The 24,404-nt window shown below is 45.9% G+C and overlaps 1 protein-coding gene across 1 annotated transcript in view; it reads right to left on the reverse strand.

The window, feature by feature from the left end:
- Positions 1–11,548: 11,548 nt before the first annotated feature.
- LOC115121094 (probable E3 ubiquitin-protein ligase MID2) overlaps positions 11,549–24,404 on the reverse strand; it is a 187,213-nt gene continuing 174,357 nt past the window's right edge. The window contains 2 exon segments of the mRNA XM_065019097.1: positions 11,549–14,300; positions 14,570–14,777. Of these exon segments, the coding sequence (XP_064875169.1) occupies positions 13,886–14,300; positions 14,570–14,777 (623 nt within the window). The 3' untranslated portion in view covers positions 11,549–13,885.

The raw sequence follows: 24,404 nt of genomic DNA on the forward strand, positions 1-24,404 counted from the left end.
AGAGATAATATAACACCACTAATACAACAGAGACAATATAACACCACTAATACAACAGAGACAATATAACACCACTAATACAACAGAGACAATATAACAGAGATAATATAACAACAGAGACAATATAACACCACTAATACAACAGAGAATATAACATATATAATACAACAGAGACAATATAACACCACTAATACAACAGAGACAATATAACACCACTAATACAACAGAGATAATATAACACCACTAATACAACAGAGATAATATAACAGAGACAATATAACACCACTAATACAACAGAGATAATATAACACCATTAATACAACAGAGATAATATAACACAACAGAGAGACAATATAACACCACTAATACAACATACAACAGAGACAATATAACACCACTAATACAACAGAGACAATATAACACCACTAATACAACAGAGATAATATAACACCACTAATACAACAGAGATAATATAACACCACTAATACAACAGAGACAATATAACACCACTAATACAACAGAGACAATATAACACAACAGAGACAATATAACACCACTAATACAACAGAGACAATATAACACCACTAATACAACAGAGATAATATAACAACACTAATACAACAGAGACAATATAACACCACTAATAAACAGAGACAATATAACACCACTAATACAACAGAGACAATATAACACAATATAACACCACTAATACAACAGAGACAATATAACACCACTAATACAACAGAGATAATATAACACCACTAATACAACAGAGACAATATAATACAACAGAGACAATATAACACCACTAATACAACAGAGATAATATAACACAACAGAGACAATATAACACCACTAATACAACAGAGACAATATAACACCACTAATAACAGAGACAATACTAATACAACAGAGATAATACAACAGAGATAATATAAATACAACAGAGACAATATAACACCACTAATACAACAGAGATAATATAACACCACTAATACAACAGAGACAATATAACACCACTAATACAACAGAGACAATATAACACCACTAATACAACAGAGACAATATAACACCACTAATACAACAGAGACAATATAACACCACTAATACAACAGAGACAATATAACACCACTAATACAACAGAGACAATATAACACCACTAATACAACAGAGACAATATAACACAACAGAGACAATATAACACCACTAATACAACAGAGACAATATAACACCACAACAGAGACAATATAACAACAATACAACAGAGATAACACCACTAATACAACAGAAATATAACACCACTATATAACACCACTAATACAACAGAGACAATATAAGACCACTAATACAACAGAGACAATATAACACCATCTACTGAAATATAACACAACAGAGACAATATAACACCACTAATACAACAGAGACAATATAACACCACTAATACAACAGGACAATATAACAGCCAGAGCCCAACAGAGACAATTGAACCTAAACAGACACAACAACAGAGACATTTTTAATACAACAGAGACAATATAACACCACTAATACAACAGAGAGAGACCTAACACCACTAATACAACAGAAAATAGCTAATACAACAGTGAGACAATATAACAACTAATACAACAGAGACAATATAACACCCTAATACAACATCCAACCTGACAGAGCTTGAGAGGATCTGCAGAGAAGAATAATACAACAGGGAGAAATATCCCAAAATACAGGTGTGCCAACAGAGACAATATAACACCACTTACAACAGAGACAATATAACACCACTAATACAACAGTCATACTACAAGAAGACAATATAACACCACTAATACAACAGAGGCTATAATCGAGACAATATAACACCACTAATACAACAGCCAACTAATACAACAGAGATGCTATCAACAAACAACAGTACTGAAGAAAGAGTCTGAATACTTATGTAAATGTGATATGTCCGGTGTTATTTTTAATAAACTTGCTAAAAAGGGCAGTGGTGTTATATGTTATATTGTCTCTGTTGTATTAGTGGTGTTATATTATTAAAAATTACAGACCTCTACATGCTTTGAAGAAATATAACTGAATACTAGGAAAACCGGCAAAATAAACTTGCTAAAAACAGGCAGTGTATCAAATACTTGTTCTCCCCACTGTATGTGTGACAGATTGGCCAGCCAGCCATCCAGCCAGCCAGCCAGCCAGCCAGCCAGCCAGCCAGCCAGCCAGCCAGCCGTAAGAGCACCCCATAACTACATGTTTAATTGCAGAACCAATTACAGACAGCCCATTAGTAGCTCGTTAGATCATTTGTTACCCCGGCTCCTAATGTGGTGTAAAACAACACATGCATTAGATACAGGCTACAGAGGAGGGACGGAAGGGGGAGGGAGGGAGCCAGAAGTGAAGGGTTAATCTGTTGCCCGAGGATCATGTACTAAAACTGTCAGAACAGAATGAACAGTGAGTGAGTGAGTGAGTGAGTGAGTGAGTGAGTGAGTGAGTGAGTGAGTGAGTGAGTGAGTGAGTGAGTGAGTGAGTGATGGACTGAGTCTCTGAGGGTTAGAGATGAGAGTCTCTGTGGGTTAGATGGAGAGTCTCTGTGGGTTAGTGTCTGTGTGGGTTAGTTGATGGAGAGTCTCTGTGGGTTAGTTGATGGAGAGTCTCTGTGGGTTAGTTGGTGGAGAGTCTCTGTGGGTTAGTTGATGGAGAGTCTCTGTGGGTTAGTTGGTTGGTGGAGAGTCTCTGTGGGTTAGTTGTTGGTTAGAGAGTCTCTGTGGGTTTGTTGGTTGGTGGAGTGGGGTTAGTTGGTGGAGTCTCTGTGGGTTAGTTGGTGGAGAGTCTGTGTTGAGAGTCTCTGTGGGTTAGAGTCTCGTGGGTTGGTGGAGAGTCTCTGTGGGTTAGTTGATGGAGAGATTCTCTGTGGGTTAGTTGGTGGAGAGTCTCTGTGGGTTAGTTGGTGGAGGGAGTCTGTGGGTTAGTTGGTGGAGAGTCTCTGTGGGTTAGTTGGTTGAGAGTGTGGGTTAGTTGGTGGAGAGTCTCTGTGGGTTAGTTGGTGGAGAGTCTCTGTGGGTTAGTTGGTGGAGAGTCTCTGTGGGTTAGTTGGTGGAGAGAGTCTGTGGGTTAGTTGGTGGAGAGTCTCTGTGGGTTTGTTGGTGGAGAGTCTGTGGGTTAGTTGGTGGAGAGTCTCTGTGGGTTTTGTTGGTGGAGAGTCTCTGTGGGTTAGTTGGTGGAGAGTCTCTGTGGGTTAGTTGGTGGAGAGAGTCTGTGGGTTAGTTGGTGGAGAGTCTCTGTGGGTTAGTTGGTGGAGAGTCTCTGTGGGTTAGTTGATGGAGAGATTATCTGTGGGTTAGTTGGTGGAGAGTCTCTGTGGGTTAGTTGGTGGAGAGTCTCTGTGGGTTTGTTGGTGGAGAGTCTCTGTGGGTTAGTTGGTGGAGAGTCTCTGTGGGTTAGTTGGTGGAGAGTCTCTGTGGGTTAGTTGGTGGAGAGAGTCTGTGGGTTAGTTGGTGGAGAGTCTCTGTGCGTTAGTTGGTGGAGAGTCTCTGTGGGTTAGTTGGTGGAGAGTCTCTGTGGGTTTGTTGGTTGAGAGTCTCTGTGGGTTTGTTGGTTGAGAGTCTCTGTGGGTTAGTTGGTGGAGAGTCTCTGTGGGTTTGTTGGTTGAGAGTCTCTGTGGGTTAGTTGGTGGAAGTCTCTGTGGGTTAGTTGGTGGAGAGTCTCTGTGGGTTAGTTGATGGAGAGTCTCTGTGGGTTAGTTGGTGGAGAGTCTCTGTGGGTTAGTTGGTGGAGAGTCTCTGTGGGTTAGTTGGTGGAGAGAGTCTGTGGGTTAGTTGGTGGAGAGAGTCTGTGGGTTAGTTGGTGGAGAGTCTCTGTGGGTTAGTTGGTGGAGAGTCTCTGTGGGTTAGTTGGTGGAGAGAGTCTGTGGGTTTGTTGATGGAGAGAGTCTGTGGGTTAGTTGATGGAGAGTCTCTGTGGGTTAGTTGGTGGAGAGTCTCTGTGGGTTAGTTGGTGGAGAGTCTCTGTGGGTTTGTTGGTTGAGAGTCTCTGTGGGTTAGTTGGTGGATAGTCTCTGTGGGTTAGTTGGTGGAGAGTCTCTGTGGGTTAGTTGATGGAGAGTCTCTGTGGGTTAGTTGGTGGAGAGTCTCTGTGGGTTAGTTGGTGGAGAGTCTCTGTGGGTTAGTTGGTGGAGAGTCTCTGTGGGTTAGTTGGTGGAGAGAGTCTGTGGGTTAGTTGGTGGAGAGAGTCTGTGGGTTAGTTGGTGGAGAGTCTCTGTGGGTTAGTTGGTGGAGAGTCTCTGTGGGTTAGTTGGTGGAGAGAGTCTGTGGGTTTGTTGATGGAGAGAGTATGTGGGTTAGTTGGTGGAGAGTCTCTGTGGGTTAGTTGATGGAGAGTCTCTGTGGGTTAGTTGGTGGAGAGTCTCTGTGGGTTAGTTGGTGGAGAGTCTCTGTGGGTTAGTTGGTGGAGAGTCTCTGTGGGTTAGTTGGTGGAGAGAGTCTGTGGGTTAGTTGGTGGAGAGAGTCTGTGGGTTAGTTGGTGGAGAGTCTCTGTGGGTTAGTTGGTGGAGAGTCTCTGTGGGTTAGTTGGTGGAGAGAGTCTGTGGGTTTGTTGATGGAGAGAGTCTCTCCAGGAAATGAGGATATAAACAGGCAGTAGATCACGGCTCCACACAACTCTATCTGAATTCATCTCCTGAGGGGGGAATCCATCAAACTAGCCGGGTGAATAGAGAGCAGAGAGAGAGAGCAGAGAGAGAAAGGAGAGGAGAGAGAGAGAGAGAGAAGGAGAGAGAGAGAGGTAGAAAGGAGAGAAGGAGAGAGAGAGAGAGAGAGAGAGAGAGGGAGAGAAGGAGAGAGAGAGCAGAGAGAAAGAGAGGGAGAGAAGGAGAGAGAGAACAGAGAGAAAGAGAGAGAGGAGAGAGAGAGCAGAGAGAGAGAGAGAGAGGAGAGAGAAGGAGTGAGAGAGCGGAGAGAGTAGAGAGGAGTGAGAGAGCAGAGAGAGTAGAGAGGAGAGAGAGAGCAGAGAGAGAGGAGAGAGGAGAGAGAGAGCAGAGAGAGAGGAGATGGACTGAGAACCACAGTCCTTTATGGCACCTACTGACAAAGAATGATGGGGCTGGGCATTTTACATAGACCCCCTGAAAATGGCACTGGCAGGGCCTTTAAAGAGACAGTAGAGCCTAGAGATCTCAGACAGAGTGACATGTGCAGCACAACTGACCTATATCAGCTGATGGTAGATGAGCGGAAGAGGAGGAGGAGGGGGAGGAAGAGGAGGGGGGGAGGTGAAAGAGGAGGAGGATGAGGAGGGGTGAAAGAGGAGGTGGATGCAGAGGTGGATGCAGAAGGAGGTGAAGAAGGAGGGGTAAGAGGAAGAGGAGGTGAAGGGGAGTGGTGAGATCGGTATGCGATTGGAATGACAACACATGCCGTATTGTATAAACATTAATTTCACATCTCTCGTATTTGACCTACGTTTGAAGTTATTTTACCAATGCAGAACAATTTCCAAATATATCTAAATATTCATCATATTCACAGATGGCAGAATACATCCAACATAACACACTCTCCTCCACATAGTGCCCCTACAGGGCCCTGGTCAACAGTAGTACACTATAGGGAATAGGGGCCAATTTTGGGCACGACTCATGAATGGTTAATGAAGGGTAGTAATTGTCCAAACCTGTCTAATATGTCATCAGATCAACATCATGCCTCATTCAGGGCAGAAAGAGAGATCAGAAGTGCACATTAATTCCACTCTGCTAATTATTTTTTGTAAACAAGGGGGAGGGGGTGTAAAGATGATAAACGAGGAGAGAAAAGTATTGAATATATTGTTGGTGTCCGGACTTTTCTGCTCCATCCTCATCACAGTTAGTTTGGGGTCAGCACATTAGTGTTGTGGTAACAGAGAACAGTAGGACTGTGCCAGGGACAGCAGATGAGGAGTACAGGAAGTGTTCCCTCGGAACTGCTTCCCCTCGGACTACCAGGACTACTTCCCCGAGGACTACCAGGACTACTCCCCCGAGGACTACCAGGACTACTTCCTCGAGGACTACCAGGACTACTTCCTCGAGGACTACCAGGACTACTTCCCCTCGGACTACCAGGACTACTTCCCCTCGGACTACCAGGACTACTTCCCCTCGGACTACCAGGACTACTTCCTCGAGGACTACCAGGACTACTCCCCCGAGGACTACCAGGACTACTTCCTCGAGGACTACCAGGACTACTTCCTCGAGGACTACCAGGACTACTTCCCCTCGGACTATCAGGACTACTTCCCCTCGGACTACCAGGACTACTTCCCCTCGGACTACCAGGACTACTTCCTCGAGGACTACCAGGACTACTTCCCCGAGGACTACCAGGACTACTACCCCGAGGACTACCAGGCAGAAGAAATACCATGCAACGCAGACACACATTAGCGGTGTGTGGGTAAAATCACTGGGGAAGCCAAGCCCCCGCCCTCCCAAAAAGGCCATATTACAACCTATGTCTTCTGACAATGACATTGTTTACTCTATAAGTCATGTTAATTGATATGCCTTCCTACCATGATATATACAGTGACTTCGGGAAGGTATTCAGACCCCTTGACTTTTTCCACATTTTGTTACGTTACAGCCTCATTCTAAAATTGATTAAAGAAAAATCCTCAGCAATATATACACAATACCCCATAAAATACATATGTACACAATACTTTATTTTATACTTTTTTGGGGTGTGCCAGGACCATTCATTGCTTTCTCCTGTGAGATACATTCAGCCTCAACTTCATTGAGTTCGCCCCGTTAGTTTGCAATAGATCGCTGTTTATTTTTCTGCGATCGAATCAATATTATATCAGCCCCTTTTCAATGTAACAAACCAAAACAAATCTAATTTTGCAAGATTGAGTCTGTGATTTTTGTTGTAGGCAGAGCCAGAACGCAAAGGAGTAGAATTATATTGGCTGTTGGTAGCCCACAAACTGTCCTTCAATCACCCGCGCGCTTTTCAGATCAGATCACAGCGCAGAGACGTACGTGTTCACATTTGTTGACATTCTTTGCTAGTCAGCGAGTTATTCGCCAAGTTATAGATAAGTATAGGTCAGCAATGGGGAGTTACTTCTCCGTACAAGAGCACAAAACGAGTCGTCTACATGTCGTTGTTGTCTTTGAAAAGCCAGCCAGTAAAAAGCTTGTCTTAATTAAAAGAGGTGGTGTGTTATTTTGAGACAGGCTTGAAATAAGCCAATAGGCAGAGAGGTAGTGTACAAATCAAATTGTATTGGTCACATGCAGTCGTGGCCAAAAGTTTTGAGAATGACACAAATATAAATTTTCACAAAGTCTGCTGCCTCAGTTTGTATGATGGCAATTTGTATATACTCCAGAATGTTATGAAGAGTGATCAAATGAATTGCAAATAATTGCAAAATCCCTCTTCGCCATGCAAATGAACTGAATCCCCCCAAAAACATTTCCACTGGATTTCAGCCCTGCCACAAACGGACCAGCTGACATCATGTCAGTGATTCTCTCATTAACACAGGTGTGAGTGTTGACGAAGACAAGGCTGGAGATCACTCTGTCATGCTGATTGAGTTCGAATAACAGACTGGAAGCTTCAAAACTGGTGCTTGGAATCATTGTTCTTCCTCTGTCAACCATGGTTACCTGCAAGGAAACACGTGCCGTCATCATTGCTTTGCACAAAAATGGCTTCACAGGCAAGGATATTGCTTCCAGTAAGATTGCACCTAAATCAACCATTTATCGGATCATCAAGAACTTCAAGGAGAGCGGTGCCCAAGAAAGTCCAACAAGCACCAGGACTGTCTCCTAAAGTTGATTCAGCTGCGGGATCAGGGCACCACCAGTACAGAGCTTGCTCAGGAATGGCAGCAGGCAGGTGTGAGTGCATCTGCATGCACAGTGAGGCGAACACTTTTGGAGGATGGCCTGGTGTCAAGAAGGGCAGCAAAGAAGCCACTTCTCTCCAGGAAAAACATCAGGGACAGACTGATATTCTGCAAAAGGTACAGGGATTGGACTGCTGAGGACTGGGGTAAAATCATTTTCTCTGATGAATCCCCTTTCCAATTGTTTGGGGCATCCGGAAAAAACCTTGTGCGGAGAAGACAAGGTGAGCGCTACCATCAGTCCGGTGTCATGCCAACAGTAAAGCATCGAGAGACCATTCATGTGTGGGGTTGCTTCTCAGCCAAGGGAGGGGTTTCACTCACAATTTTGCCTAAGAACACAGCTATGAATAAAGAATGGTACCAACACATCCTCCGAGACCAACTTCTCCCAACCATCCAGGAACAGTTTGGTGACGAACAATGCCTTTTCCAGCATGATGGAGCACCTTGCCATAAGGCAAAAGTGATAACTAAGTGGCTCGGGGAACAAAACATTGGTATTTTGGGTCCATAGCCAGGAAACTCCCCAGACCTTAATCCCATTGAGAAATTGTGGTCAATCCTCAAGAGGCATGTGGACAAACAAAACCCCACAAATTCTGACAAACTCCAAGCATTGATTATGCAAGAATGGGCTGCCATCAGTCAGGATGTGGCCCAGAAGTTAATTGACAGCATGCCAGGGCGGATTGCAGAGGTCTTAACAAAGAAGGGTCAACAGAGCTAATATTGACTCTTTGCATCAACTTCATGCATTTGTCAATAAAAACCTTTGACACTTATGGAATGCTTGTACTTCTACTTCAGTATTCCATAGTAACATCTGACAAAAATATCTAAAGACACTGAAGCAGCAAACTTTGTGGAAATTAATATTTGTGTCATTCTCAAAACTTTTGCTAGATTTGTGTTTAGCAGATGTAATTGTGGGTGTAGCGAAATGCTTGTGTTTCTAGCTCCAACAGTGCAGTAATATCTAACAAGTAATTCCTAACAATTTCACAACAATACTGTAACGCTCGTCGAAATGGGTAGACCAAGTTGCAGCGTGATTTGGTTCATCATATTTGATTTAAACAACAACCAGCAACAAAACAATAAAGAGAAACAAACAAACAAACGTACAGCCTTGTAGGGCTCAAAAGCAACAATACAAAAACAAGATCCCACAAACAACAGGTGGGAAAAGGCTGCCTAAATATCATCCCCAATCAGAGACAACGATAGCCGGCTGCCCCTGATTGGGAACCGAACCATACCAGGCCAACATAGAAATACAAAAACTAGACTACACATAGAAATAATAAACTAGAACACCCCCCAGTCACGCTCTGACCTACCCCACCATAGAAAATAAAGGCTTTCTATGGTCAGGACGTGACAGGGTTAGGAGGGGTGTCTAGTGTCGGTGGCGGCTCTGGTGCGGGACGAAGAACCCGCTCATCCTGTGAATCCAGCCATGGACCCGGGCTGGATGCTGTGCCTGGACTGGGCACCAACGCAGAAGAAGGCTCTGGCCTTGGAGCTGGACTGGACGCCGTGCTTAGACTGGGCATCGGCGCAGGAAAGACTCTGGCCTTGGAGCTGGACTGGACGCCGTGCTTAGACTGGGCATCGGCGCAGGAAAAGACTCTGGCCTTGGAGCTGGACTGGACGCCGTGCTTAGACTGGGCATCGGCGCAGGAGAAGACTCTGGCCTTGGAGCTGGACTGGACGCCGTGCTTAGACTGGGCATCGGCGCAGGAGAAGACTCTGGCCTTGGAGCTGGACTGACGCCGTGCTTAGACTGGGCATCGGCGCAGGAGAAGGCTCTGGAGCTGGACGCCGTGCTTAGACTGGGCATCGGCGCAGGAGAAGGCTCTGGCCTTGAGCTGGACTGGACGCCGTGCTTAGACTGGGCATCGGCGCAGGAGAAGACTCTGGCCTTGGAGCTGGACTGGACGCCGTGCTTAGACTGGGCATCGGCGCAGGAGAAGGCTCTGGCCTTGGAGCTGGACGCCGTGCTTAGACTGGGCATCGGCGCAGGAGAAGGCTCTGGCCTTGGAGCTGGACTGGACGCCGTGCTTAGACTGGGCATCGGCGCAGGAGAAGGCTCTGGCCTTGGAGCTGGACTGGACGCCGTGCTTAGACTGGGCATCGGCGCAGGAGAAGGCTCTGGCCTTGGAGCTGGACTGGACGCCGTGCTTAGACTGGGCATCGGCGCAGGAGAAGACTCTGGCCTTGGAGCTGGACTGGACGCCGTGCTTAGACTGGGCATCGGCGCAGGAGAAGGCTCTGGCCTTGGAGCTGGACTGGACGCCGTGCTTAGACTGGGCATCGGCGCAGGAGAAGGCTCTGGCCTTGGAGCTGGACTGGACGCCGTGCTTAGACTGGGCATCGGCGCAGGAGAAGACTCTGGCTATGGACCGTCTCAGGAGGTTCCGGGCTGTGAAACGTCGTTGGAGGTTCCGGACTGGGAACTGTCGCCGGAAGCTCTGGACTGTGGAGGCGCACTGGAGGCCTGATGCGTGGGACTGGTACAGGTGGCACCGGGCTGATGACACGCACCTCAGGGCGAATGCGGGGAGGAGGCACAGAACGTACTGGGCTGTGGAGACGCACTGGAGGTCTAGAGCGTAGAGCTGGCACAACCCGTCCTGGCTGGATGCTCATTTTCGCACAGCAAGTGAGGAGAGCTGGCACCGCACCGGGCTGTGAATGCGCACTGGAGACACAGTGCGTATCATCGCATAACATGGTGCCTGAACGGTAACACACCAATCGAAGTAAAGTAATGTAATTAAGAATATATAAATACATGGACATTGCCTAAATTGCTGTATGGTAATAATAATGCATTTATTTTGTACATTGGTTTCTTGCATCATACAACACAATACAATGCAATTTAAAGTCACCTAGTCACCATGGTGTTACAGACCAAGGTAAAATGAATGAATTAATGTCAAGCCCTTCATAATGTAAAAACGTTTTTTAAAAGCCCCTCCACCCAGGGCCCTGTATTCCCTGTCAGCCCAGCAGGCCTCTCTCATACCCCTACCCACGCCCATTGCCCCCGGGCCTGAGAAGGCAGCCTTAGGCAACCCTTCCCTACAAACCAAACGAGATCCTGAGCTACATGCTGAATGATGGCATGTCATATCTTTCGGTCCATCGTGGGAGGTTACGATATCTTCATGTGACAGCTACAGATCAGACTGTGGAAGCAAGGAGATATGTGTGGAAAGAGTGAAGGAAAGCGAGGATAATAACAGAATACGATCACTCAAAACATTTTTTTTTATCAGACTTTTAATTGGACTTTTAAGTTCACATAAATAACATTACTTCATATATTTTTTGTATATTATACAATTTTATATAATATATATTCCCCCTCCCCCCTGATGATTTACATAATTGTCTTTCTACAAGTCAGATATCTATTGAAACAGAAGCGCTACGTTGATGTTGTTGCACTGAACACAGTTGTTGTTTGATCCACATATCAATGGGGAGAAGTAAAGAGATATTTTTCTAGAGTTTGTAAAAAATAATTCCTTCCGAAACACAACAGAAATGCAAAATAATGATCTATTCCATCATGTCTAGAAGGTTCTGTATACTTACTTAACTACAAAGATAGTCAATTATTCTTAGTATGTTTATTGACCGGTAGTAGTAGCACAAAGCACAGCAAAACTACCTGAATGATATGCATGAACACAGATGTCTCAATAAAGTTGTATATTTCAAATAGACATTTTGTTATTAATCTGTTTCTATAAAACGTTCATGAGATACACAGACTGTATGGACCAAGTAGATCAGAGACACATTATCATGCATGCGGTAGGTAACCCCCAAGTCAAATGCACTTCTTATACAAATGAATTGAGCTTGTCAGTTGTAGCTCAGAAATCAACAGCCAGCTTCCTTCCACCTCTTGTTTACTTCACCTTGATCAGCTTTCTGAGAATTCAAGAAATGTTAACATTCACAAAATCTGCTGCTCGACTAAAGAAAAGAGAACAACCTCTTTATCCAGCTTTGTGACCTCTTGTATCGCCTTTAATAGCGCCATAAAACCGATGTTATGTCTTATGTAGCTGTTATAAAGGCTTTATGAATGCATACATACAAGGTGTCTACAGTGAAGTGTCCCCACCTGTTATAATCAAAGCACTGTTATCTAAAAGACCTCTGACCTCTTGTGTCCAGTATTCAGCTAGCTCTTTAAAACAGAAGACCCTGGTCATGTGACTGAATCGTTGTCGTCTTAGGTCTATAACGGTACTCCTGGCTCACCGGCAGTTAGATACAGATCCATTCATATATCTCCAACTATCACTCTGCCAAGTAGAAATCTGACAGATTGGATAGTTTGTGCTTTCAATTAAAAACAGGAACTTAAAAACAAACAAAAGAAACAGGAAATGGAAAACTAAGGTTGGATTGAATGGTACTCTATTCCCCACATAGCGCATTATTTTTGACTTTTCAAAAGATGTGAATAGGGTGCCATTTGGGTACACAGTGTAAATCCACGGATGAGTGGAGTGAGATGGAACCACAGCCATCAGGACGGTGGCATTACCAGTAGTACGAGTCTGTCTGTTCCCAATATGTTCACTACTACTAAGTTTAATTCACTGTAAAAAATAAAGCATCCGTTTTGTTTTCGGTAATTAACAGTTAGTATGTCAAATATTTAGTTCTGCCAGTTCATCCCTTTTCCTGTTACACGTTCCTGGTTATGTTTCACCTGCCTGCATAACAATATGCTATTGATTGTCTTGATCAGACCCACTATGTATTCATCCCTGAATATCAATCAGAGGAAAATCATATTTATAATCTACACCACCAACTCATAAAAAGCCCAAATAAATATAGGATTATGTAACGCGTAACTTAGATGGTCTTCTCTTCTCCATATCTGGTTAATATGTGATTTTCTTTGACTGAAAATCAGATGATTTCTATAAGAAAATAACAGGTCTTCATTGTCTTGGGACTTTATACAAAGGAACAAACTATAATAACACACCTCTCTGTAGTAAGGTAAACCTCGACCAGTGATTGGACGTGAGGGGAGGTGGTGGAGCTCCGTGGTGACTGTGAGGGATTCTATTGGTCAGGGGTCACGGAGTGCCTCATGATAACCAGGAAATGAACCAGTAAAAGGTTAAGGAGATAAGAGTTTATACAGAATAACCTGTGAACCAGAGGTTTAAAGTGGGATCCCATAACGCAGCATGCTTTTCGACAGAACCAAACCAAACAAAACATGAGGTGTGAACCAATCACATAGGAAATACATTTCATGCTATGACATCAAAACCGATAGTAAATCAAATGGTTTTAACCGTTTCCTCCCTGAATATTCAACTTTGTGAACTTTTTTTCTCTGTCAGTTTTGTCCATTTTTACTGTGTTTAGAATCGCATAAACATCATAATCATATCCGTTTTCTATACAATATAAATTCACTATGCTTTCTAGAGGAAGAACAATGCTGCCCAAATTCTTTTTCTGTCTTTTTTTTTTTTACACACTAGGGAAATAAATGTAACTCTAAAAAGCAACTTATTATTCATGAATAATTAACATTCTCTAATCAATCATGATTAATAAAGTTTCTTATAATACAAGACTAGTAGTCACATAATGCAGGTCAAGCTTCTGTGATGATTTGTAAATATCATAAACAACAAAACACATCCTCACACTGAGACAAGTAGTAGGCATTGTAACTGAAACCATCCACGACGAGAAAGGAGAGCTGGGGAAAATGAGGAAGGAGGAAGCAGAGGATGAGGAAGATTCTACCCCATTGGCCCACAAACCCAGGAAGTAAGTGAGTCACACCCAGCCCAGTCCTGTGAGTCCAGTCCAAGCCCTCATCGGTCTCCGTGACAACGATCCCCAATCTCAGCCGTCTCTGTGACAACAGGCCGAGTCGCAGCCCCCAGTCCCAGTCTCAGTGACAGCCCTTCATACCCGACACGTAGGGTGACTCCTGCTGGCGACACAGGGTCGTCATCCCCTCCGGGTGTTCCTCAGGGCAGTCCACAAAGTCCGGCACAGGAAGCCCCGACAGGATCATCACAGACTTGTTCCAGATCATGAAGGTGGGAGCCACGGGGAGCAGGAAGCTGACCTCGAAGGTGTGCAGGTGTTGGGAGTTCATGGCGTCGTAGAAGGACAGGGAGTTGTTGTCGTAGTCCAGAAGGACTCCCAGACGTCTGAGCTGGTGGCTGGCCTCCACCAGCATCTCCTTGCCATTGTGACGCACCATGAAGTTGTTGTTACAGCGAGAAAACACCCAGGAGGAGGAGTTCTTACCACTCCACTCGTTCTTAGGGGCTGACTTGTAAGCCACGCCCACAGCGTACCTGTCAGAGGGGATTACAGAGCGTTAGGAAGGGGCCAGGCATTGACTGAGGTTTGGAACGTTCAGTGAAAACTATAAGTATCGCACGTCTTTTGTCACTATTGTAGAGAAGAAATCAAAAGTGTAGAAAATACAACATTGTAGAATTGTTCCTATTTTGTATCGATAAAATATTATTCCACTACTATAGTGGATGTTAAATGATCGATGGAGGTAAATAAAGTGTTTCTCCATGAAGCTGTGAACAGTATTATCAAAAAGCCAACTCACCAGGTGGAGGCGCCCAGCAGCACCTCCCAGTAGTGACAGCCGCTGTCCATGAAGACGGATCCTGCTGCTCCGTACGAACCCGTGCTGCTGAAACGTTCTGGAGTGTGGCTCTTCTTCAGGGAGCTCTCATCTTTCTCCATGGTCAGGCAGTCGTTGGACAGACGCAGCTTCTTGTGGGCCGTCTTCGGGTCAAGCTTAAAAGGCTGACCTGAGGTGGAGAGATTGGAGGAGAGCCGTTTAGCTTCACATTTACATTTAAGTCATTTAGCAAGTCATTTAGCAGACGCTCTTATCCAGAGCGACTTACAAAGGTTCTCACAGAGGTTCTCTAGGTTTAGCACACATCATCATTTGACATCAGCAGCAGAAGAAAGACAGGTGGGACAATCGGCGTCAGGTCAAGTGTCTGAGATGAACATCAAAACTAGGATATTGTGAATAATGCTGTGAGTTTTATGACGGGGACCATAACATTTACACATCTCTAACAAGACCCTTGGCCTTGGACAACCTGACATTTATCTCTGACACCTCCCGTCTCCTTCTCCTCCTCGTCTTACTGGGCTTTAATGAGCAACAATGAAGCTCCCTGCATCTCCTCCATTCTCTCTCTCCTCCCTCCCTGCCTGTCCAATAATCTCCTTTTCAGAGTGAGTGTTACTGCGGACGGATATGAGATGCTTTGGCACTGTGCTTCTGGAAGCCAATTACATGAAAAGATTCTCTGCTTTTGATCTGCTTATCGCTGCGAGCGCAGACATGTTCAAACACACACACACACACACACACACACACACACACACACACACACACACACACACACACACACACACACACACACACACACACACACACACACACACACACACACACACAGGCTCTGTCACACATTTCCTGGGGACTGTTGGTCTGGCTGGCTGGCTGAGGAGGAGGAGGGGACTGTTGGTCTGGCTGGCTGGCTGGCTGGCTGGCCGGCTGGCTGAGGAGAGGAGGGGACTGTTGGTCTGGCTGGCTGGCTGGCTGAGGAGAGGAGAGGAGTGGACTGTTGGTCTGGCTGGCTGGCTGAGGAGAGGAGGGGACTGAAGCCACTGCACGTGACGGGTTGACAGAGGACAAACGCACACACAGGCGGGTACACTGACGCACACACACACACGTGACAATCAAGAAACCAGAAACAAGTCATCACACACAGACACTCACAGCATCTCTCTCATTACCAGTGAATTCCTACAGGGGCCCGGGACACAGACACACACACACACACACACACACAGCATCTCTCTCATTACCAGTGTATTCCTACAGGGGCTCGGGACACAGACACAGACACACACACACACACACACACACACAGCATCTCTCTCATTACCAGTGTATTCCTACAGGGGCTCGGGACACAGACACTCACAGCATCTCTCTCATTACCAGTGTATTCCTACAGGGGCTCGGGACACAGACACTCACAGCATCTCTCTCATTACCAGTGTATTCCTACAGGGGCTCGGGACACAGACACTCACAGCATCTCTCTCATTACCAGTGAATTCCTACAGGGGCTCGGGACACAGACAGAGCCAAGGTGTCACTTAACGGCATCACCACCTTTTAAAAAGATTCCATCATTTTACCACTGAGACCAGGTGTGCAACCCAAATGTCACCCTATTCACTATATACCTTTGAACCCAATGGGCCCTGGTCAATGGGCCCTGGTCTACGGGCCCTGGTCAATGGGCCCTGGTCTATGGGCTCTGGTCTACGGGCCCTGGTCTATGGGCCCTGGTCAATGGGCTCTGGTCAATGGGCCCTGATCTGTAGGCCCTGGTCAACGGGCCCTGGTCAATGGGCCCTGGTGTATGGGCCCTGGTCAATGGGCCCTGGTCTATGGGCCCTGGTCAATGGGCCCTGGTCAATGGGCCCTGGTCTATGGGCTCTGGTCTATGGGCCCTGATCTATGGGCCCTGGTCAATGGGCCCTGGTCTACAGGCCCTGGTCTATGGTCTAATAATTAATACAACTGTTTGAGATACAGAGATGGGATTTTCTCACAACTAGGATTAGATATTTCTTCACTGATGCTCACCGTTCTCTTAGTGTCTGTGTATTGTTGAGACACTGAGGAGTCGCAATGAAAGCCGGAACAATGTGTTTCTGTGTCAGCTGCGTGGGGTTATGTATGTGTATCTAAAGCGCTGTGGCTATCGGAGGAAGGGAAATTATGGAAATGCATTTCAAAAGCACACACACACTTTATGAGTGCAGTGTTTGGGATTATGTGCTGGAGTAAACCTGTCAGAGGCAAGGAGAGGGAGGCTTGTTGACACTATCACGCTCCCTGCTACAGGAGGGAGAGAGAGAGAGGGAGAGAGAGACAGAGAGAGACCTGGACTAAATGACAACTCTACCCTCGGGACACACAGACAGAGAGATGGACAGATGTCATGGAGAAGATGAAGGAGAGGTGGGATTATGTGCCTTGGCTGCAGGCTGAGGGTCAGAGAGACAAGCAGAAAGGACACTGCCCCAGAGAACAAGGTCTACCAGGCCAGGGGAAGCCCCACCTCCACCCTCCTTCTGCATCCCTCAACCCCCACCTCCCCCCTCCTTCTGCATCCCTCAACCCCCACCTCCCCCTCCTTCTGCATCCCTCAACCCCCACCTCCCCCTCCTTCTGCATCCCTCAACCCCCACCTCCACCCTACTCCTCTTCCATCGCCTCCTCCACCTTCCTATATCCCCTCCATCTCCTCCTCCTCCACCTTCCTATATATCCCTCCATATCCTCCTCCTCTTCCATCTCCTCCTCTACCCTCCATATCCTCCTCCTCTTCCATCTCCTCCTCCTCTTCCATCCATCTCCTCCTCTTCCATCTCCTCCTCTACCCTCCATCTCCTCCTCCTCCACCTCCCTATATCCCTCCATATCCTCCTCCTCTTCCATCTCCTCCTCTACCCTCCATCCTCCTCCTCTTCCATCTCCTCCTCTTCCTCCATCTCCTCCTCTTCCATCTCCTCCTCTACCCTCCATCTCCTCCTCTACCCTCCATCTCCTCCTCTTCCCTCCATCTCCTCTTCCATCTCCTCCTCTACCCTCCATCTCCTCCTCCTCCCTATATATCCCTCCATCTCCTCCTCCTCCACCTCCCTATATATCCCTCCATATCCTCCTCCTCTTCCATCTCCTCCTCTACCCTCCATATCCTCCTCCTCTTCCATCTCCTCCTCTACCCTCCATCTCCTCCTCTTCCATCTCCTCCTCTACCCTCCATATCCTCCTCCTCTTCCATCTCCTCCTCTTCCCTCCATCTCCTCCTCTTCCATCTCCTCCTCTACCCTCCATCTCCTCCTCTTCCCTCCATCTCCTCCTCTACCCTCCATCTCCTCCTCCTCCCTATATATCCCTCCATCTCCTCCTCCTCCACCTCCCTATATCCCTCCATATCCTCCTCCTCTTCCATCTCCTCTACCCTCCATATCCTCCTCCTCTTCCATCTCCTCCTCCTCTTCCATCTCCTCCTCTACCCTCCATCTCCTCTCTTCCATCTCCTCCTCTTCCCTCCATCTCCTCCTCCTCCACCTCCCTATATATCCCTCCATATCCTCCTCCTCTTCCATCTCCTCCTCTACCCTCCATATCCTCCTCCTCTTCCATCTCCATCTCCTCCTCTTCCTCCATCTCCTCTTCCATCTCTACCCTCCATCTCCTCCTCCCTCCATCTCCTCCTCCTCCCTATATATCCCTCCATCTCCTCCTCCTCCACCTCCCTATATATCCCTCCATATCCTCCTCCTCTTCCATCTCCTCCTCTACCCTCCATATCCTCCTCCTCTTCCATCTCCTCCTCCTCTTCCATCTCCTCCTCTACCCTCCATCTCCTCCTCTTCCATCTCCTCCTCTACCCTCCATCTCCTCCTCCTCCACCTCCCTATATATCCCTCCATATCCTCCTCCTCTTCCATCTCCTCCTCTACCCTCCATATCCTCCTCCTCTTCCCTCCATCTCCTCCTCTTCCATCTCCTCCTCTACCCTCCATCTCCTCCTCTTCCCTCCATCTCCTCTTCCATCTCCTCCTCTACCCTCCATCTCCTCCTCCTCCATCTCCTCCTCCTCCCTATATATCCCTCCATATCCTCCTCCTCTACCCTCCATATCCTCCTCCTCTTCCATCTCCTCCTCTTCCATCTCCTCCTCTACCCTCCATCTCCTCCTCCATCTCCTCCTCTTCCCTATATGTCCATCCTCCTCTACCCTCCATCTCCTCCTCTTCCCTATATGTCCATCCTCCTCTTCCATCTCCTCCTCTAACCTTCATCTCCTCCTCTTCCATCTCCTCATCTTCCCTCCATCTCCTCCTCTACCCTCCATCTCCTCCTCCATCTCCTCCTCTTCCCTATATGTCCATCCTCCTCATCCATCTCCTCCTCCCTATATATCCCTCCATCTCCTCCTCCATCTCCTCCTCTTCCCTATATGTCCATCCTCCTCTACCCTCCATCTCCTCCTCTTCCCTATATGTCCATCCTCCTCTTCCATCTCCTCCTCTTCCATCTCCTCCTCCCTATATATCCCTCCATCTCCTCTTCCATCTCCATCTCCTCCTCTTCCCTATATGTCCATCCTCCTCTACCCTCCATCTCCTCCTCTTCCCTATATGTCCATCCTCCTCTTCCATCTCCTCCTCTTCCATCTCCTCCTCTAACCTTCATCTCCTCCTCCCTATATATCCCTCCATCTTCTCCATCCACCAGTATTATTCATGTATGAACCTTTCTTCTACTGAAAATGATGGTGAATATCCGAGTTTGTCAATGTGAAGTCAAGACCTTTTTAAGAACAAGCGATTATATTTGTCTAATAGTCTTAAATGATTCCTGTGTAATAGTGTAGATGACAGCTTGGTGTCTTAAATGATTCCTGTGTAATAGTGTAGATGACAGCTTGGTGTCTTAAATGATTCCTGTGTAATAGTGTAGATGACAGCTTGGTGTCTTAAATGATTCCTGTGTAATAGTGTAGATGACAGCTTGGTGTCTTAAATGATTCCTGTGTAATAGTGTAGATAACAGCTTGGTGTCTTAAATGATTCCTGTATAATAGTGTAGATGACAGCTTGGTGTCTTAAATGATTCCTGTGTAATAGTGTAGATGACAGCTTGGTGTCTTAAATGATTCCTGTGTAATAGTGTAGATGACAGCTTGGTGTCTTAAATGATTCCTGTGTAATAGTGTAGATGACAGCTTGGTGTCTTAAATGATTCCTGTGTAATAGTGTAGATAACAGCTTGGTGTCTTAAATGATTCCTGTGTAATAGTGTAGATAACAGCTTGGTGTCTTAAATGATTCCTGTGTAATAGTGTAGATAACAGCTTGGTGTCTTAAATGATTCCTGTGTAATAGTGTAGATAACAGCTTGGTGTCTTAAATGATTCCTGTGTAATAGTGTAGATGACAGCTTGGTGTCTTAAATGATTCCTGTGTAATAGTGTAGATAACAGCTTGGTGTCTTAAATGATTCCTGTGTAATAGTGTAGATGACAGCTTGGTGTCTTAAATGATTCCTGTGTAATAGTGTAGATAACAGCTTGGTGTCTTAAATGATTCCTGTGTAATAGTGTAGATGACAGCTTGGTGTCTTAAATGATTCCTGTGTAATAGTGTAGATGACAGCTTGGTGTCTTAAATGATTCCTGTGTAATAGTGTAGATGACAGCTTGGTGTCTTAAATGATTCCTGTGTAATAGTGTAGATGACAGCTTGGTGTCTTAAATGATTCCTGTGTAATAGTGTAGATGACAGCTTGGTGTCTTAAATGATTCCTGTGTAATAGTGTAGATGACAGCTTGGTGTCTTAAATGATTCCTGTGTCATCACAGCTTGGTGTCTTAAATGATTCCTGTATAATAGTGTAGATGACAGCTTGGTGTCTTAAATGATTCCTGTATAATAGTGTAGATGACAGCTTGGTGTCTTAAATGATTCCTGTGTAATAGTGTAGATAACAGCTTGGTGTCTTAAATGATTCCTGTGTAATAGTGTAGATGACAGCTTGGTGTCTTAAATGATTCCTGTATAATAGTGTAGATGACAGCTTGGTGTCTTAAATGATTCCTGTATAATAGTGTAGATGACAGCTTGGTGTCTTAAATGATTCCTGTGTAATAGTGTAGATGACAGCTTGGTGTCTTAAATGATTCCTGTATAATAGTGTAGATGACAGCTTGGTGTCTTAAATGATTCCTGTGTAATAGTGTAGATAACAGCTTGGTGTCTTAAATGATTCCTGTGTAATAGTGTAGATAACAGCTTGGTGTCTTAAATGATTCCTGTGTAATAGTGTAGATAACAGCTTGGTGTCTTAAATGATTCCTGTGTAATAGTGTAGATAACAGCTTGGTGTCTTAAATGATTCCTGTGTAATAGTGTAGATGACAGCTCGTTCTATGTACAGTTTACCCATCCAGAGTACAGTATTTATGTTCTAATTTATTTCACAGTGTTTTTTTGAGGGGAGGAAGTTTTGGGTTTAACGTTACATGTCCCCGTTATTTGTGAAACGTGTTTTGCAAAGCACGGCTGAAATGTGACAAGCTAAAGCTAAAATCTCCAAGCCGCTTCTCGTCTAGTTGAACGAAACAAATATGACAACAACCCCCCCAAAAAAACTGACTGCTAAGGTTTCAGGCTTTCACTAAAACTCATCCTGTGGTACTTAAAAGCTTCGGTTCTTCGTCTCAATGGCTGCTCGCTGTGTGCTTGAGGAGGGGGACCAACCAAACACATCCAAACCAAACACCATGAATGTCTTTTGGTTGTTGTTGTTGTTGTTGTTGTTGTCGTCGTGACTCATTTTCTCTCCACCTCTACGACATGCAGGTGAAGAGCTTCTTTCTTCACATACTAATTCCAGAGAAAAGGGGTCCAGTTGCCAGGACCACAAAATACAAATTCCATCTAGACAGAGTTGCCCTAGAGCAAACAAAAAACTATACCTAGAGAGCATTTGGAAAGTGTTCAGACCCCTTGACTGTTTTCACATTACACTAAAATTGTTTAAATAAAAATGTTCCCCTCATTAATCTACACACATTACCTCAAAATGACAAAGTGAAAACAGGTTTTCAGACATAAAAAATAAAAACAGAAATAGCTTATTTACATAAGTATTCAGTCTCTTTGCTATGAAACTCAAAATTGAGCTCAGATGCATCCTGTTTCCATTGATCATCCTTGAGATGTTTCTACAACTTGATTGGAGTCCACCTGTGATAAATTCAATTGATTGGACAGGATTTGGAAAAGCACACACCTGTCTATATAAGTTCCCACAGTTGACAGTGCATGTCAGAGCAAAAACCAAGCCATGAGGTCGAAGGAATTGTCCGTAGAGCTCCGAGACAGGATTGTGTCGAGGCACAGATCTGGGGAAGGGAACCTAAACATTTCTGTAACATTGAAGGTCCCAAGATTGTGTGGCCATCATTCTTAAAGGGAAGAAGTTTGGAACCACCAAGACTCTTCCTAGAGCTGGCTACCTGGCCAAACTGAGCAATTGGGGGAGAAGTGCCTTGGTCAGGGAGGTGACCATGAAACCGATGGTCATTCTGACAGAGCTCTGGAGATGGGAGAACCTTCCAGAAGGAGAACCATCTCTGCATCACTCCACCAACCAGGCCTTTATGGTAGAGTGGCCCAATGGAAGCCACTCCTCAGTAAAAGGCACATGGCAGCCTGCTGGGAGTTTGCCAAAAGGCACCTTAAGGACTCTCAGACCACGAGAAACAAGATTCTCTGGTCTGATGAAACCAAGATTGCTCTTTGGCCTGAATGCCAAGCATCATGTCTGGAGGGAACCTGGCACCATCCCTACGGTGAAGCATGGTGGTGACAGCATCATGCTGTGGGGATGTTTTTCAGAGGCAGGGACTGGGAAACTAGTCAGGATCGAGGGAAAGATGAACGTAGCAAAGTACAGAGATATCCTTGATAAAAACCTGCTCCAGAGCGCTCAGGACTTTCAGACTGAGGTGAAGGTTCGCCTTCCAACAACACAACGACCCTAAGCACACAGCCAATACAACACAGGAGTGTGTTGTATTCAGGACAAGTCTCTGGATGTCCTTGAGTGGGCCAGCCAGAGCCCAGACTTGAACCTGATCGAACATCTCTGGAGAGACCTGAAATTAACTGTGCAGTGATGCTCCCCATCCAACCTGACAGAGCTGGAGAGGATCAGCAGAGAAGAATGGGAGAAACTCCCCAAATACCGGTGTGCCAAACTTGTAGCGTCAAACCCAAGAAGACTCGAGGCTGTAATCAATAGACAAAGGTGCTTCAACAAAGTACTGAGTAAAGGGTCTGAATACTTACATAAATTTAATATTTCAGGTTTACCTGTTTCGTACATTTGCACAAATAAAAAAACAACAGTTTTTGCTTTGTCATTAAGGGATATTGTGTGTATCTATATATCTATCTATCTATTTCACTTGCTTTGGCAATGCTAACATATGTTTTTCCATGCCAATAAAGACCTTTGAATTAAATTGAGAGAGAGAGAGAGAGAGAGAGAGAGAGAGAGAGAGAGAGAGAGAGAGAGAGAGAGACAGAGAGAGAGAGAGAGAGAGAGAGAGAGAGAGAGAGAGAGAGAGAGAGAGAGAGAGAGAGAGAGAGAGAGAGAGACAGAGAGACAGAGAGAGAGAGAGAGAGAGAGAGAGAGAGAGAGAGAGAGAGAGAGAGAGAGAGAGAGAGAGAGAGAGAGAGAGAGACAGAGAGAGAGCTACCCTTTGGTGCATCTACAGGTTCTGTTGTGTTATTATGCTAGCTGGCTGATTCCAATAATGAAGAGGATAAACCTGAGAGCTAGAGGGGGAGGACATGCTGCTATACAGATCTATTCATCTCTATATATCTAAAGGGAATGAATGACAGTGAGTGGGAGTGTAGTGGCTCAGTTGGTACAAGAGGAGAGGGGAGGGGTCGGGAGGAGGGGAGGGAAGAGGAAGAGAGAGGAGGGGAGAGGAAGAGAGAGGAGGGGAGGGGACAGGAGATGAGGAAATAGAAGAGAAGAGGAAGAGAGAGGAGGAGAGGAGAAAGGAGGAGAGAGGAAAGGAAGAGAGAGGAGGGGAGGGGACACGAGAGGAGAGAGGGTAGAAGGGGAGGGGACAGGAGAGGAGGAGAGAGGATAGGAGAGGAGGAGAGGGGACAGGAGAGGAGGAGAGAAGGGGAGAGGATAGGAGAGGAGGAGAGAGGAGAGAAGGGGAGAGGACAGGAGAGAAGGAGAGAGGAGAGACAGAGGACTGCATGCCACAACTTGGCTGATGCTGATGCTGCGGGTGCCGGCCAGTAGGCACCATGACGGGAGAAACAGCGAGACAGTGTGCGTGTGTGTGAGCTTAGCCTAGCTGCTGGGCCCAGTGATAAACATCTGGCAGCCTACGGCTCCACCGACAGAGAATAGAGGGATGAGAGAGGGAAGGAGGGATGAGAGAGGGAAAGAGGGATGAGAGAGAGGAAGGAGGGATGAGAGAGGGAAGGAGGAATGAGAGAGGGAAGGAGGGATGAGAGAGGGAAGGAGGGATGAGAGAGGGAAGGAGGAATGAGAAAGGGAAGACAAGCTAACTCACTGCTAGCTACAGATACCCTGTGTTTCACCTCTAAACCTCCCCCCGGGTGACTCCATAGCCTCTCTGATGCAATAATCCATTTGAATGCTGTCAGCGCCTATCCGGCTGTAACAGGGGCATTTGTAAGTAATTGAAGCCCTGAGCGAGAGAGAGGCAGACAGGCGGGGCTGTAGAGGTGTGAGGAGGGAGAAATCATGACATTAGCCA

The sequence above is a fragment of the Oncorhynchus nerka genome, linkage group LG6 (genome assembly GCF_034236695.1).
Source record: "Oncorhynchus nerka isolate Pitt River linkage group LG6, Oner_Uvic_2.0, whole genome shotgun sequence".
NCBI classification, from domain to species: Eukaryota; Metazoa; Chordata; class Actinopteri; order Salmoniformes; family Salmonidae; genus Oncorhynchus; species Oncorhynchus nerka.